Below are 17,383 nucleotides of genomic sequence, written 5' to 3' on the forward strand. Positions count from 1 at the left end.
AGGGATACAGTAGCATTGACACATCTTTTTAACCATATTCAAGTGTCTCATGACCACATCTTTTAAGAAGAAAAGTGCAAGTTGATGTCATGAGAAACAAAAATTATTGTGGTTTCACAATTAATCCCAAAAGGCCACATGTATTAAAGAGTACACTGGGTCACTCCTGATTTTCCCAAAGGAATGATTCATGCACTTAGAGCTCATGCATGATACTTCTCTCACTGATTTATAAAAGCTCACAAGCACTGTGCTATAAATGAAAGAAATCATGTGGCCTTATGTTCAAATTTGCTTTATTTGGCTTCTTTTCATCCAGGGAAGTACAGAAAGCAAGACAGACAGTGTATCAGTAGAGCACGTAACTTTAGATAAAAAATAATTAAGCAACAAACATGACACAGACAACAATTGTAAAAATATAGAATATACTGTTTTGATTGACTGAAGTTATTTTCAAATCTGAACTAAAGTGCAGCTGCTGTGGTCAGAAATACTTCTGTAAGTTTATCTCAAAAGTTTTGCTCAAAACCTTTTGAAAAGAAAAATACCCCAAAACACTTTAAAAACCCCATGAACTCCCACTTTCTGTACAGAAAAGAAGCAAAGTATAAATCCAAACTACTAAAAAGCCCAATTGCAGTGACACATTTCTGGTATCCCAAACAAATAGGAAAAAAAAAAAAGGACCAGTTGGTGTTTTGGTTGGATCAGGTTTTTTTTAATTAGAAAAAGTGAAATATACAAATAAATAATTCATACTGTGCCTACAATAGTAGAGTAAATGTCACCCCTCACATCCTCAGTAACACAAGCAGACATACATGCAAAACTTTTTACCAGACTCTGGATAGGCCACCGCTATAGAGCCAACAAAATAGTTGTTCTGAACACTGAGTCCTAAGTTTTAAATCTCCATTGTTGATTTTTCAGATTGACAGTTTGTACCCTTAGAAAACATATGACATAAAAAGCACAATCGAAAGTGCTACGCACTCTGGTAAGATGGAGTATTTCAGATACACAATCAAATGCTCATCAAAGCCAAAAGAAAAGAGAATATTGTTGGTGATCCTGATACAATAACAAACATTCAGACAGAAGGAAGACTGAGAAACACCTTAAACATTAGCAGTCATCAGCTGAACAAAAAATCACCAGAGGACTCCCTGCACTCCTCCCATCTGTCTATCCTGTCAGTAAAATTCACCACTAAGAAGGTACACCCAAAGGTAGGCTTGCTTTTAGCAATCTTCGTCCTGTGTGGCAGGCACAGAGACCTGTGACGGTGCTCAGAGCTTGTCACGGTTTAACCCCAGCCAGGAACTAAGCACCACACAGCTGCTTGCACAACCCCTCAGGAGGGAAGGGGAGAGTCTGAAAGGTAGCCTCATAGTAGCTTCTATCAAGAAAATGAACTCTGTCCCAACCAAAACAAGCACTGAGGCAAAGGGCACCTGGAGCCTTCAACCCCTCACAAAGATGAGGAGCAGCAGGGCAATGCCCAGGACTGCACGGTCCTCCTGAGCAGCCTGCTGCTGCCCAGCAAGATGGGGCCAAGCACCTGGAATTTTAAGCCTGGAAATGGCTGGACCAGCAAGCTTGGGCTGGCAGCGATGAGCTACTTGGTGTGCCGGGAGAGAAGCTCCAATCCAGCCTGGGACAGCAGCAGAATTAGGTGCCAGCTCCTAAGAATAGTGCAGTGTCTTTATCTGCTACCAAAAGCATGACAAATGAGTAAGCTCAGTCGCTGCAAGACTGCCAGCTGGTATCATTACAGCCACAGTAGTGACACAGGACAGTGAGCTCAGAGTGTGACATACCACCCAAGGAGATCCAGCCATGGAATAATGGCTTTTGGCCACCTAAGCGATTCACCTGTGTTTAAAAAGACACACTAAAAATGAATGAAGACAGAGAAGACTATTCTGAACAGTGCATAAGATGAGCACAAAAACTATTGACCAAGTCCATGCCTTTTGACTGCTCAGCAAGGAGTAGGATAGGATATTAACAGAAAGGAAAGAAAAGATGGAGAAGACAATGCTTCCTCTACTGGCCTTTGTTACCATCTCTTCCTCACTCATATCTTTTACCCCACCACACACATCCCTAAAAAAATCAAAAAACCCAGAAGAAAACACTCCAGGATTAGAAAGAAGACAAATAAAGTAAATTATTTATGTATTATATAAGTTACTTACAATTCTTTCCAAACTGTGGCTGCTACTGCTTTTAATCACCTTCTTGGAGACCTATTGCTCTTCCCCAGTAATTTTGACAAATCCAGTGTGGTTTGAGTCCTCTGATTTTGAGTCCAGTAGGTCTTTCCAGACAGAGAAAAAGAAGTTGGAATAGATGGATAAGAGAAGAAAAACCAGATGAGAGGAAGAGGGCCATGAACTCAGAGCTGCTGAAAGTGAAATTGCAGACAGATGTTGACAAAAATTAAATTCTTCTCTACTGCAAGAGCAATTAGGCACTGGAAGAGAATCCCCAGAGAGTCTGCAGAGCTTCTATCCATGGACTTTTTCAAAACTCAACTGGAAGAAGACAAATATATGTTGCCCAGCAGCAGTACCAAGAGTGGCATGGGCAAAGAAGGTTTCACCTGGCAAAATCTCCTCTGCAAAGCAGCAGAACAAGTGGTCCCTCCAGTCCTACATTTTAAGATTAAGGGCCTAGACCAGATAACAAACATTGTGTTAGTCATTTCAGCGATCAACTCAGCTTCCAGATAGGGCAGTGTATGCGACGTCTTTTCCTTTTATTGCTGCTTCTTTCCAGCCAGTCAAGTCATTATGTGTAATGTTGGCTTCAGGCTGCTGGCTCTAATGATCCAGTAGATGGATGGAAATCCTCAAGGATCCTAGAAAACACAAAAAACAGCTGCAGGACAGGATGAGTTGTGGCCACTGTGTTGCTGTCTCAGGTTTTGCTTAGCAGTGTGGCTGCTGTTGGGACAGGAGGAAGAGAAATGCACAGTGGAGAAAGTGGGGAGCAACAGTTACAAACCCGTCCTTTGATGAACAACTTCCCTGCTTTTTTAATTCTGGAAATCACACACACTGCAGATTTCAGAATATGACAGTGCGATAAGTAATATACAAAATCCTGAAAGGATTTGTAAACTGTGAAAAGTAAACCAACTTTTCTCACTGGTAATAATATACCAATAATTAATTAACACACATATATTGAGCATATAAATAGTTTGATATTTCAGAATGTCATTTGGATGTTTGAGATCCAGTTTGTAACTCTACCTTTACATGGCTTTGAAGACAATAATAAAATATATGGCATCTTTACTTTTCATGTAGAGGGGTATGAAAGAAGTTCCTTATCTAATAACGCTGCATACATGCAAAGTATTTTGTAAAGTATTTTGGAATCGCATATATAAATAATTCTTACCAAGGAAGTGAATGAGAAATTGAAACAGTGAGGCAACTATTCACATATCACAGGAATGCTATTTTTTCTCCCTTTCATCTCCCAGGCATTTTATTTTCTGGTTATATACAAAGCCCTATTGTTGGAATGAAAAGAAGGAAGGACCAGAAGATTACTTCATGATGAAATATGAGCACAAATATGATGCACAAGATAGAAATTGTATTGCTCACATATACTAAATGCCTCCCTGTTCGCCAAGAAAGGGCTTTGTGTCTTAGTAGCATAGATTTCATTGCCTTCTGTTTAGATGGGCAGGACAAACTCCAAGATGTTTCCTACACCACTACCTTCGTCCTGTCAGTAGCAAAACAGGATTTATTTCATCCTTACAGACAAAAACCCCAGCCATGGCCCAGGAGACCAGAACTGCGACCTTTCCCTCCTTCCTCCTCTGCCACACCCTTTTCCTGGCTCTTCTGAATGGAAAGCACAATAAGGAGCATGCTTTTCCCAGCAAAACATGTCTGGGAAAACAAACAAAGCACCAGCCATCCCTGTGCTTCACAGGTAGCACTAAAGTGTGGAAAGCTTGGAAAGTGTGCCCATCCTCCCTCTATATATGATACAGACCAGAGGGTACTGCACGTTTCTGTGAACAGAAAATTAAGTGGAATTACTAGGTGTTCTGGTTTGGTCAAATTTAGAAATATATCCTCTGAGAGAAGACACAACCACCCCTCCCCCACCAGGTTCGGGGAAAAAAAAAATTTTCCTCGAAGGAAAGTGAAAGAGATAAAAACTATTTATTTAACAAACACACTGGAAAAGGAAAATAATGCTAAATAATAAAATCTTTTGCTGTGAAGAAAAAACCTGGGAAAGTATTAGAGTCCTCCCTTTGGTCTCCTCGAAGCTGGGGCTTGGCCCAGGGCCAGGCCCTCTGTGCTCGGTGGAAAGTCCTCCCAATGTGTTCTGATATTGAAGCAATCCATGGAAAAAGGGAAAAAATCCAAAATTCCAGGGAAGGAAAAAAAGGCCAACTCTCAGTCTCTCTCTGGAGAAGGAAAAACAAAAAGACTGAAAGAAAACCTGGTTGAAAGCTGGCTGGGAAAAAAAAGTCGCTATCTCTGTGTGACCTTGAACAAGCTGCAAACTGCTTTGAAAAAGTTTTGCTCAGTTTTTTTTTCCCTTCCCCCTCTCAGGCTCAGTTTAAAGGCATAGAAAGGCACAAGAATTAATTTCTGGGCATAGGGCAGTGATATGGGATACACATCATAAAGTCACCCCAAGACACTAGGGAACAAGAGCTGTCTGGAAACAGAGAGTGATTAAATGCAGAAAACATCTTCACTTGAGTTGCAAAATATTTATCTCTGTGGGAAACCTGATGGGCAGCCTGGCAGCAGAATTACCCTTTCACTGAATTACCCATTTTTGTCATGAGGGCTGTTGCTTGGTTATTTAATTCCTCCCCTCAGTAGCTCTGTTTAGGTCTGTTTGGCTATACTGTTTTTACACTGTGGCATTTTTGGGTTTTGGGACTTTTGTTTGGTTGGTTGGCTTGGGTTTGGGGTAGTTTTTTGGTATAGTATTAAGAAGGGTAAAGGAATGAGGCTGTCGTATATTCGCTGCACATTTTTTGCTATTTTGCAGGAATTCAAAATAGGACAAATATAATCTCCTGCTCCCATTAAAGCCACACATGAGAGCAAACCAAGTTTCTCTAAAATGAGCCTCACCAGCTGGGACGTGACTGCTAGAAACCCATTCCTCTGTGAGCAAAGGAAGTGTGTTATATCCATCTGCCTCATGAAAGAGGGAGTTATGTCCCAAGTTTATAATCTGAAAGTCTGGTATTTAGTGGTCTTCTCCAGAAAAATGATTCTGAAAATTCTCCTAAAACTAAGCTGCTACTATATTTTCTCAACTAGCGAGTCTTTTGCTAGTAAGAAAACGAGATGTCAAAGCAAATCAACTGAAGAAACATGTCACGTCGTAAGATAAGAGAAGAAATGTTGCAGTTTTTAAGCTAGATCTTAGAAACAGAACCTTCCCTAAACTGAATACAGACTAGAGAATACTGCTATAATGACTCTTCCAGAATTAATGACTACCTTTACTATAAACAAAGCAATGAAAAGTGTAACTGAGTACTTGTTCTTATAATGTTTCCCAAAACCTGGAATTTCCTGCATAATATTTTTTTCTCAGACTTCCAGGACATATTTGGCCACCAGAATTTGGGTTTCTGTCTTGGTTTGAAAGACAGGTGTCTGCTAAGGAAGGCAGGAGCCTCCCTTGTAATGGAAAATACAACCCCCTTCCCTCCGAATTATTATAATTTTGAAATTAAGGAGCTTTCAGGCAAAGATATGACGATAGGAATAACAGTTACTTACTTATATATACATATATATATATATATATATATATATATATATAAAACAAGGCAAACAAACAACAATAACTATGCCAGCAACCACAAACAGAACCAGGAACCCAGTGCCAGCCTCTCTCGGCTGTCGGACCCTTTCCCCCTCGGTGCAGTTCCGCTTACAGCCGGCAGGGGCGCTGTTGGCTTCCGGCCAGGCAGGGTGGGTGTGGTGGTTCCCCGCGCCTGCAGGGGGCGCTGTGGCGCGAGCTTGGGGAGCACACAGTAATGGCGGCTTGGCTGAGCCAGGAAGGGATGGAAGAAAGGCTTCACAAACCCTTTGGGGCAGCCGATCCCGGCACCCAAGCAAGACCTTTGGGAACAGCAGGCTGGAACAGCAGGGATGAACACAAAATCCCGTGTGGCTGATGAGATGCTATCAAACTCCGGAGCTGCAGCAGAAACCCTGGGATGTTTCGGCAGGTAGGGTGTATGGAGCTACAGTGTAGCGAAGACTTGGAGCAGTGGCAAAGGAACCGCAGGGGCAGGACAGCCACGGCCCGACTCCCAGTGGGTCAGGGAAAGGCAAGTTTGGGATCCCGGGGTCCCCTGAGGCACCTGAGCAGGTGGTGATACCTCTTTTAGTGAGGTAGGGTGTTAAATAGGGTCCCAGTGCAACAGCTGCTCCAGTGAGCAAGCTCCACTGACGGTAGAAGAAAGGCAGCAGAAGGCAGATGCCCGCAGCAGCAACAAAGTCTCTCCACAACGACAGCAGCCTCTCTCCCCTCTGAACGCCAGGAGAACAAGAGAGCTAGGGGCTGCACTCAACCTCCTTTTCCCAGTCCAGATCATGCGGCATCTCTGCCCCACACGAGAAAATCCCAGGTAAAAGAGGGCAGCCATCTGGACCCCTCCCCCTGTGGCCCGGTCTTTTTGTCTCTCTTAAGTATCCAGTAATTATTGTCTCCTAGCAACATGTATGGGGAAAATTCCTTAAGAGAAAAAGAAAAACAAAAGGAGAACTCCTAAAAGCCTAACAGTTTCTCATACCCACATATTATAGCTGATCAGCCAAGTTGCTATTTTACACTTACCGGACCTGATTCTATACTATTTGTAGCAACTATCAAACTTCAAAAGGTAACAATCAGGGCATCTTAAATTCCTATTCAGGGTATTAAGTGATCTCCAGCTCATAACAAATTTTGAACCTGTTTTGTAGTACCTGTGTAACATATGAAGCACATTGAGGTTCTGCATTTCTTTGGAATACAGATAGCTGGTTGTGTTCAGATACAATCGTAGAATCATTAAGGTTGGGAAAGGCTTCCAAGATCATCAAGTCCAACCTTTGACTGAACACCACCTGGTCAAGTAAACCATAGTGCTAAGTGGCAAAGACAATGCTGCTTACACCTGAGTTCCATAAAATCTCTTCTTGAAGAAAACCTGAATGTTTTGATTTCCAAACAGGAAGAACACGTTTCTGTGCTGCTGCTTTCTGCAGAATGGAATTTTTGGCCTGGTCTAGTCTCTTCTTTTATGACTCTTCAAGTTTTCTTCTTCCATGTTAACATATTCTGTTCAACTTCCTTAACTATTCCATATCATATCTATTCAATTAGAAGCCTCATTCTTTTTTTGCTCTTGTTATAGTTTTTTTAAACAAAAGCATACTATTTGACTATTTCTGAAGCTTTCCACATGGCAAAACCTATATAAGCTACCCAAAAGAGATCAACATACCAATTCTTAAAAACCAAACCAAACCCAAAATACCCATTCTGGCCTTTATATGCATTTGTGAAGTAGTCCTTCCTCACAGGTTACCACAAGCCTCCAGGAAAAACTTACGCGTGGAATTTTATCCCCCTGCAGATTGCTAGATCCTGAGAATTAACTACAGGGCTTTTTATTTGGCCAGGCTGAAATATGAGTATCCTGCAAGCCATGAAATAAGCATGTGATGCTATGGAAAGCATTCAAGTCAAGACACATAAATGGCAGGTAAGTCACAGGAATTTATTCAGGCTAATAGCCTTTATTTTGCTTCTACCCGGGCACTTGGCTTCTTAACTGGACTGCTTTATCTTGATGTGGTCTACAGTTAAGCTCTATTAGTTGAGTAAGGAATGAAAGGATTTAACTTTTTATCATATGAGCAGCACCAAGAAGCTTCACGGAGAAGTTATGACTGGTGATTCTTTGCAGCCTGCTCATTGCACTTATATCGAGTGATAGGCACAGCTAGGTTTGCCTGCCTACTTGGTAAAGGATGAGATGTAAGTTTTCCAAAGCTTGTGTGTCAGCACTTGCCACACAGGCTGCTCAGTTTGATTCCAAACAAGTCACTTTTCCACAAATGTTGTGAAGGGACTTCACTGGGGGCATTATCAGGAAGAACCAAAGTGTATGTATGCTCTGTAACTGGTACACAAGGCAAATGTCTGAGGGATGGGACATCAACTTTCAGCCCCAGCTCTTGACCTGATTCCCAAGTATCTATCATGAAGAGGAAAGAAGCATCAAAAATAAAAGCAAAGCAGAACCTAACCTTACTCTCAGAAGCAAAAGCACTTTGAAGAAACTTTGTCAGAGAGGAGTCCCCAGCCACCCAGAGGAAAAGCTACTGTTTTACTTTAAAAACCAAGCATCTTGATAAGACTGGAAAGGCTGTGCTTGTTATCTAGTGCAGAATGAAAAGAAGTATTGAAGCCCCAGACCCTGGCCTTCTCTAGCCAGTGCTGTTAGCTCTCTATTGCACTGTTACAAAAAGCACATCCAAAAGCATGTACCTAAGCACTGCTCCTCATTCTAACCAATCTGAGGACAATAGAGGATAAAACCAGAAAAGGGCTTTCTGAAAGATATGACTGCCTTTTGGGTGAATCAACTACAACCAATGCTTTAAAAAGCATAAATATATTTTACAGATGATCAAGGCAAAAACAAGTCACCACAAAACCAGACTAGGCTCCATAGCTAAGAAGTTTAGGGGATTTCCTCATCACAATACTTGTGGAGTGGTAACGCACTGTAAATATAGTGTTAAAAATCACTGTAGCTCCACAGATATTCTTAGTATTCTAAGGATGGCCAGGAAAGTGACAGTGGAATCATATACAAGATAAACTGTAAGTAACCCTTAGCTGCCAACAGAAAAAAGCATCCTGGGAGAAAAAAAAAAAAAAAATCAGATGGTGACAGAGTGATCGAACTGCACCACCACTGAAGTTTTACAGCAAAGTAACTAATGATGCCTTCAGGGAAACAGATGTAAATTAGGAAGACAGACTAGACATTTCCCTAAGATGGTCACTGTAGGAAGGAATATGATCAGCTAGATAAAGTAATGCGGCCTTTATTCAAAACCAATCCAACTCAGTGCATTACATTTTTGAAACTAAAGACCAAAGAGCAACTGAAAAGATACAGACTATGACTGATAAAAACTAGACTAGATTAAAAGAACAGAGACTCAATGACTTACAAGCTCACTGCAGAAGTCACATCCTGGCATCAGAGTTAATCAAAACCCATGAAAAACGGGAAGGAACACAAACAACTGAGGTCATTGAAATCCTGCTTTTCTTGATAAACTTTCATCTAACAAACACCCACTACTAAACACTGCTTATCTAATTTATGCCGTCTGCCCCAGTGAACAGGGATTTACATTAAATCTTGACCTTGTGACATGTTGGCATACATGTGGGGCTAGGAATCTTGATATCTTCCCAGGCAGCAGGACATGAGACCTCACTTCCCTTGGTGACATAGTGGGACTTCAAGCTTTGAGCCTTTAGCTAAGGAAAAAGAGGCACAGTGCTTTCAGTTGAAACTAATGCATTTCTGTGTCTTATGCTTTCCTTACAAGGCAGGGGAGGGGGATCTGTTCGAAGTTTCCCAAATAACATGCAGGCTCTGTTGTACATCACAGCGGTGTCTCCGCAGCAGTAAATCATGTCTTATGTGACCCATGTCACGGCACAAGGATACATGAAATGGCTTGGGGGCTCCAAGCCGGATACCTAGTGCGTGGTGTATGGCATAAGAAACCTGCTGTCGCTGCCTGCTGGGGATGGCTCTGTTACAACCTATCACTGAACCCACATAAGGGCATTGCCCGTGGGCCAGAATCATGCTAGGACACACATTAACATCCTCAGCCTGCTCTAAAAATGAACATCCTAGTCTTGTCAAGCAGTGTTTCACTGACACTGCTTCAGCTTCGGGCCCTATTGCAGCTGGCTGTGGGGTCAGTAGCTCTGACCCAGGAAGCTGTGACCGGTCCAGAGAGATGGTCCCGAGAGAGATCGTCTTCCTGGGGCCCGGTGTCTTCCCTCAGCTGCTGGCTGGAGTGCCCGTACAGAAGCTGTCAGCTCTTGGTGATTCTCAGCTCGTGATTTCAGCTCTTGCTCTGCGGGCAATCTCCAGGCCAGACCAGGGAGAGAGACGAGAGGCCTGCGTAGCTGTTCTGCACGAGGCAACTTTATTAGTCCACACCCAGCAAAGGGAGGCCAGGGACGAGCTTCTCTCTCCCTCGCAGGGGCAGAGGGCTAGCTTTACAGGGATACAGGGGGTGGGTGTCAGAGGGTAAAGGCCAATGGGTTACAAAGGATCTGCATAGGGTCTCCCAGAGGATTCTGGGTCTGTCTTCTCACTGTAGCTGAAAAGTGGTTGCCTTTCCAGGGAGTCCTGCTGGGAGGTTAAGCAATCTCCTTATCTCAGCAGGCTTTCCCTGCAGGGCAGGGGCTGGGCATACCCCACAGGGCCCCAGTGCAAACACAGCATCCCAGTGTGGTTCTTCTCATCTGCTATGCAATGAAGGGGCTTCAAAACACTGCAAGGCAGCACCTGTGGTTTTTGGCACTCTCTTTTCCTGGCCAATCTCAGATCTGCTCTAGTGGTGATCCAAAAGCTCTATCACACCACCTCCATCTCATGGTCTCTCCTTCAAGGTATGCTTAGTACAAGCTCATTTGTGTTTGGAAGGGTTATTCTAGAATAAAGATACATCTTTCTTGTGAGCATTTCACCTTTTTCTTCTGATCCTTTAAAAAGCAGTATTTAAGAACAAACTCCTTGCACTTTAACTTCCGGCTTGGTCTGAAAATTCAACAAGAAATTTTATCTTCTGTATTTTTTATAGGATCAATATAAGTCTTACATACATTTTATATTTAAGACATTATATCTGGGGTGTAAGAACTGTTCATTTCTCTTTCTTCTCAGTGAAGACTTGTGTCTGCGGCAGTAACAGATTCATTAGGTCAAGCCCTCTTAATAGTAGATGCTGTAAGCCTACATTTGCAATGGACAGGTGTGATATTCCTTGAAACATTTCTTTACTTTATATCACATTATCACCCTGAAGCAGGTAATAGTCAGGAACTGAGTTAATATGTGCTAGTGTTTCTAAATATATTAGTGGAATTTAAAGCCAGACATGGCGTTTGGATTTAGTCCAACAAGAGTGAAACTACCAACAACCATCAAATTTCTGTGATTTCTGAAGCTTATGGTGTGTCGCCCCCCCAGATTTTTTCTGTTCATTATGTTACTACTAATTAAGGCTAGAGAGTTGAATTGATCCATGACCAGGTTATTACACACACAGAGACATTATGCTGACTGCAACTTCTCCTTAATTCATCATTAGGAAGCATGCTCACATGCCAAATTTGAGCACACTTCTTCATCATATTACCCTGTTTGTCTTAAAAAATACAAAGATGGTGCCGTGACCAGTAGAAAATGCTTCCCCTGAGAGGACATCACTCTCCCTGGGTGGGTTTCTCTCCAATGTTTCATTCATCTGCCAAAAATATTCTGAGCATACTACACTTTATGGGCTTCCGGGAAAACGTGAAAGATAAGTGAATTAGTTCTGCTGAGACTGCTACCTGAAAGCAAACCAAGAGAAGCATGTTCTGCTCTCCTTGGATCCTTCCCTCACAATTTTCAACCTTGAATTGTCCCTTGGCAGTGGCAAAACAACTCTTAAACTTACATGCAACTGAGGCAACCTCTAAAAACCATAAATATATTACTATTATAATTTATTATTATTAAGTTGTCCAATATGACACTCTCATACCCCCAATGGTATCTCAACAAAGTCTCATTCTTCTCTGCAGACGATCAGACGTTATTATGGACTCTAGGAAAACCATGTGTTTCCACACATCAGCGACTCACCACTTCAACTCCTCCTGCATATTATCTTCCTCCAGAACAGCATAATCAGAATCAGAACTATGATGACTACTAAAATCACCACAATAATCACCAGCCAAAGCAATGAAGATCCCTCTTCTGTGAAAACAAAACAACAAAAAACCCACAGCAAATTAATCTAGTTTATAGAGAAAAAAGTAAAATGAGCCAAGAGAATGTCTGATTAATGACAGTGGTGCCACTGATACGGTTAAAGGTATTGATAAGATACATGAAAGCAGAAATTTCTCAGCAGAGAGAGTAAACCTATGTGTCTTCAAAAACAAAACTACTTACCCAGAGAAAATGTGAAGAAAAGATGTGCTCATGGCAAAGAAAACTGCCATTCCCATACCTGAAACTGTGGTTGGCATACATACACAAGCAGAACTTAATACAAGTCTTAACAATTTCAGAAGAGTTTTTTGTTCACCCAGAATTTTATTATTTTTACTTTTAAACATTAACACTGTTGAAAAGGCAACATTAATTTTAAGAAGAGAAGACAGGCTATGTTTTGCTGACTGCAAATAGCTCTACCCAACAGCTGAGTGTAAATGTTCCTCCCTGGTTAGACATAAGCCACTTCATTTGACTGATGTTAATCAAAATGCTAATACAAGGGCCCATTTCAATGTTCACTGACATTAGCTGGAAAACTCTATGACTTAAAATTTATTTGACTCAAGCTAAAACTATTGTCTTTTAACAAAAATAACGTTGAACTATTCATTTGAACTTCTCGTCCTCTAAAATATAAGATTGTTAAAACAACAAGCTGTTAGCTGATTTTTTACCCACTTAGCAAGAAATAACAATGGTCTTAGTTCTCTGCTTTCTGAGATACACATTTTCTTTTTAGAAGACCAAAACAGAATAATATTAGAGACGGGACAAAAATATTGATATGCTTTTTCAGTTAATGTAATTCAGAATTAAGAACTAAATTGCTTTTGAATGTTTAGAGAGCAGATATTAAAAATCAGTTCCTGCTCTTTACTACTATCCCTATAACAACCACTTCTTGAGCATGTAATTTCAGAATTAACCCACAGCTATACAAGCTACTTTTCCTGTCTTGCTAATTTACAAGTGGTCTTCAATTTAAGGTTCTGGATTTAGAGACGTGAATTTTAGATCACCCAAGTCAATGCTCCTAGATGAACTAAGAATGGCACTTCAGCTTTTAATGTTGCTGTTCCTTATCTGAAGAAACAGAGTGAAAGTCTTTCCAGCAGAACAGAATGTTGGAAGAAGAAATAAATTAACCCTACAAGATATTCAGATGTTACATTAATGTATCTAAGATTTCTGTATAAACCAAATGTAAATATCTTCAACTGACTCCCTCCCTGTAGGCCTGAAAGTACTATTCCTCCCTGACCATTACTGCAGCGCACATGTTCCTTAGCAAAAAAATCAGAGAAACTAGAACATAATATATGGGTTAAATACAACAAAACATGCAGTAAGTTGAACTGAAACATTTGATTCAGAGACAGTTTGTTATGAATTTCAAAACTTCCAAATTCGTCAAACAACCCATAGAGTTTCTACTCATCATTCTACTCATAGATATCAGCTGACATATTTATATTTATTTTCAGGCTGTTAAAAAAAAATATGAAGGCCTACGTGGAAACCTAAGTTCAACTTGCTGCAAAATGCATGGTGCCTCTAAACCTCTTATCTCCCTAGCTGATTAGTCTGGCTTTTTTTCCCTCTTGGATAGGATTCCAATATGTTATTACCGCAAAGACAGGTTATTACCGAAAGACAACAATGAATGCAAATAGGATTTCCTGACATATACACATCTCATTCCCTCCACTTCCCAGAAGATTCCTACCCAAACATGCTACTGCAAAACATGGAGGCCAAGAGAATTCTAACAAGTTGCTTGTACTGCTTCCTACCTCCTTTTATTTTCACAGGCAACTCAATTTTTTCATTTGTGTTGTTTACACTGCAGGTCAAATCCTGTGCACTGATGCTCTGAATGTTGTAGATTTCCAGTTCACTGGTGATGGACACAATCCCATTTTTGTGCTTGACTGTCTTCTGTGTAGGAGTAGAATTGAACAGGTTGTTCCAGGTGATGGTGGGCTCTGGGAGGCCATCAGCATTACAGATGACTATCAAACGACCTTCAGAAATGTTGTAATGGACAGATGCATTGAGACCTTCCAACACACAAATGAGACAAGTCATCACCACAGTGAGCACCTGGTCATAAACAGTAGTAGCAGTACAACCATTATGAATCAGAGCAAAGCTTACTGGATTCACACAGAGCAAGGAATGAAGAAGAGTTCCTTGGGTCAGGTCCCCTCCATCCCCCATACTGAAGCTATGTACCCCAAAGATTTCACTCAATCTGAAATCCAAGTATTAAAATAATCTGTTATGTAAAATCATTTCTTGGTCCTATCTGCTAATTCCCTATCAATGGTAGGGTTTGGCAGAGCAGCTCACAGCACTGGGGTTGTACCTTGCAGCAAAAGGAAACTGCAACAAGCAGTGTTGGTTTGCCCAGGTTCCAGCTGGGACTGATCAAGGACTTAGAGAGATCCCACTCCTTGCTTTTCAGCTGCTACTCATGGAATAACAAGCAAGAGCCAAAACAAACACAATAGTCTTGAATATGACCCACAGAGTTTTGCTCACAGAAGTAGTGCTCTGTTTCTACATCATGTTTCACAAAGGGGTGCTCCTATCACTGCAGTTCTTGAATCTACTCAAGGAAATACTGTGGGTGAGAAAACTCCTCTTATTTCACTAGAAACATATCCCTGCAGAGAACCTCACCAAAAACACTCAGGCAGGTATCTCCTGAGAAGGTGCCAAAAGGGTAAGCATTGAAGAGACACTTGTAACATCCTGAATCATCCATTCTAGTATCCCAAAAAGTTATGCTTGTCTTGTAGAGTTCCAAGCTTGTGAAATTCATTCTGTCTTCATAGGGCTTGTGAATCTTTAATCCGTTTGTTTTGCTGTATGTAGCTATATTATCATGTAATTCTTCGGAGTCCTTTTGCCACGTCACTTGCAGAACATCCATGGCTTTTGTCAGGGCACAGCTCAGAGTCACATTGTCACCCATTCTCACTTTTGTGTGTTTAGCCTGTGGAACCACTACAGTGATAGTAAACAGTTAATGAAATGGGCAGATACTACACATATTCAGAAGCCTAATGTTGATTCTAAGGCCTGGATTACCCACAGACAAAACTCCTTCAGTTACATATTGTTTTTATGGCTTTCCCCTGCAAAAAAGTCCATCTCCTGCATACTCCTAGAAATCAATGAAGTTATGTTGATTTACATTTGCTGAGGCTTTAGCTTTCTTCTAAGCTACTTAAAAGAAAAAAAGACTTACTTATTTCTGTACCTGTATCTGCAGACTTCCCTCTTAAGTTTTACTAAATCAGCTCATGGCTTTCTATTCTCAGCAAATACTCAATTTTTGTTTCCTAAGAGTTAGAGGAAGATCAAATGCCTAAGGGAAGTACACACCAAGCCATTATTAGAGAAGTAAACAGCAAAATGCCTTAAAAAGACTTTCTGAACTGTAGTTTCACAGTGCATTTGAGACGGAGGGAAGTAAGTTATTTAGGGAATGCCCCACTCTTGGAAGCTGTCAGCTCAGGTTAACAATGGTGTCCAGTGTCACTGTAGATATGGGATGCTTCTTCTCCCTCCCATCTCTAAATGCTACTCCAGGAAGTTTTGTGTCTAAACTACCAGCTCCATTCCTGTCTCAGCTATGTAGCATGTCAAAAAGCACCAGCAATCTGTATTTCACCTGTTTTTGTCTCTTACTTTGTCGAAGCCTCAGAAATCTGAAACCAGTTCCCCAAACATTTTCAAGCGGATTTCAGAAAATTCAACTTACCATTTGCCTTTCCAAGCCCAGAACATGCCAAACACAAAACCAGAACTTGTAAAGTCATGTTGGAAGAGAAAATCTGCTTTACCTGAAGAAAGACAAGGAGAGATGACAGATCATCTTCTGGTGATATTGCATGGGTGCAAAAATTAATAGTAGATTTCTTATGTGAAAAAGAATGTAGTTCTGGGGTCATACAGAAAGATTTAACAAGTCTTATTGCCCTGTTTCCTACAACTGAATTGCAGACCTGCCTGGCGCTGAAGTTGGTGTTATATTCAAGTGGAAACATTATTTTGCAAAAAAATACCTCTGTAACACACTCTGCCCATGCTGAGTTTTTTGCCAATGCCTGCAAAACTAGCTGATGCATCTTGGGACGATCTTTTGTTAAGAATGTAAGCAAAGCCAAACCTTATAAAGACAAGATGCAAAAAATAAAAGAGAGAATTAACTAAAAAGCATTTTCTATATTAAAAAGGTGGGGTGGTAAATAAACAAACAAACAAATAAATAAGAGGAAGAAAAAAGTATTTTTGTGCTAGAAGAACTCCTGATATAACTCTCCAGTTACGAAGCACAAGCAGAGACCAAGTTGTTACGTGTGGGATCAGGAAACAAGAACCCATCAGCAACGAGCCAAATGAAAAAAGTTTGTGTAGTCAGATATTTGAGCATGGCTATAAGAAATTCAGATAGATATTCCTACAAGGATGCAGAAATCAAGGGCCACCATAGCAAGCAGAAACTATAGAGTTACAGAATTGTTTATAAAAACAGGGAAAAATTTGCCACACCTGCAGGCAAGCAGAGTTTTCAATAACAACCCTCTGCCTCACTGCTTGAGTACCCGTTAAAGCTCTTAATGCACCATCACACACACCCGGGGTAGCTACAAGCATTCACACAATGAGGAACGAGGCTATACCGTGTAGGTACAGTAGCTATACCGGGCACAGAAAGAAAAGAAAATCCCTTTAGGTCACAACCTCAATTACGGGTACTGCAGGGTGGGGAAACAAAAACCAAAACGAACAGAAGAAGAAAAAGAAGAAGAAGAAGAAGAAAAGGGGTTAAAGATTGGGGCAAGTAAAGCGCAAATCCTTTGCTGCGCCTTCCCAAACCGCATCTCGGAGGGCTCCTGAGCCACTGGCTGTGCCTCTCCCTGGACAAACCGCTCCCCCGCCACTTCAATTTTAAAGAAACTGTCACCCTACTGGCGTCACACCAGGGTTCCGAAGGCAGCTGCTGACCGAGCCCGGCATCTGGAGGACCCTCCGGCTAAGAAAGACGGAGGAAGGAGACGCGAGTCGCGGGCGGTGGCTCCAGCCTTGCGTGCCCTCGGCGAGGTCCCGTTCCCGGCGGCGCTGTCAGGCTGACCCGCACCCGGCACCCACTGCCCACCTCCGCCCGAAACCCTCCTCAGTCCTGGGAATGCGACCGGGGAAGGCGGCGAGAGGGGTGGTTGCTCACGGCCAAGTACATGGAAGCAGGGAAAAAGATGG

At 41.6% G+C, this 17,383-nt stretch overlaps 1 protein-coding gene across 9 annotated transcripts; it reads right to left on the reverse strand.

Annotated features, from left to right (window-relative positions):
- Positions 1-279: 279 nt before the first annotated feature.
- Positions 280-17,381, reverse strand: LOC125321579 (OX-2 membrane glycoprotein-like). Of its 9 annotated transcripts, none has more exons than XM_048294643.1 (6): positions 16,189-16,912; positions 15,885-15,966; positions 14,798-15,124; positions 13,906-14,172; positions 11,972-12,088; positions 280-2,869 (listed from the first exon to the last, which is right to left on the reverse strand). In XM_048294643.1, exons 1-5 carry the CDS (start codon positions 16,249-16,251, stop codon positions 11,976-11,978), a joined length of 852 nt encoding a protein of 283 aa, XP_048150600.1. In that variant the 5' UTR covers positions 16,252-16,912; the 3' UTR covers positions 280-2,869; positions 11,972-11,975. The 9 variants fall into 9 exon arrangements, with proteins under 9 accessions (XP_048150600.1, XP_048150602.1, XP_048150604.1 ...); XM_048294645.1 differs by having other exon boundaries at positions 280-2,889; XM_048294647.1 differs by lacking the exon at positions 280-2,869 and adding an exon at positions 4,430-4,453.
- Positions 17,382-17,383: the final 2 nt, after the last annotated feature.

This window comes from Corvus hawaiiensis, chromosome 2, assembly GCF_020740725.1.
Source record: "Corvus hawaiiensis isolate bCorHaw1 chromosome 2, bCorHaw1.pri.cur, whole genome shotgun sequence".
Classification (NCBI taxonomy): domain Eukaryota; kingdom Metazoa; phylum Chordata; class Aves; order Passeriformes; family Corvidae; genus Corvus; species Corvus hawaiiensis.

Bases quoted from the DNA above. Each gene is read 5' to 3' on its own strand.
- LOC125321579 (XM_048294643.1), bottom strand. From the start codon at position 16,251: ATGCATCAGCTAGTTTTGCAGGCATTGGCAAAAAACTCAGCATGGGCA. The intron at 14,173-14,797 runs GTGAGGTTCTCT...GTGTGTTGGAAG, and splicing joins TACCTGCCTGAGTGTTTTTG to GTCTCAATGCATCTGTCCAT. The intron at 12,089-13,905 runs GTAGGAAGCAGT...TTGTTTTCACAG, and splicing joins GCCTGTGAAAATAAAAGGAG to AAGAGGGATCTTCATTGCTT.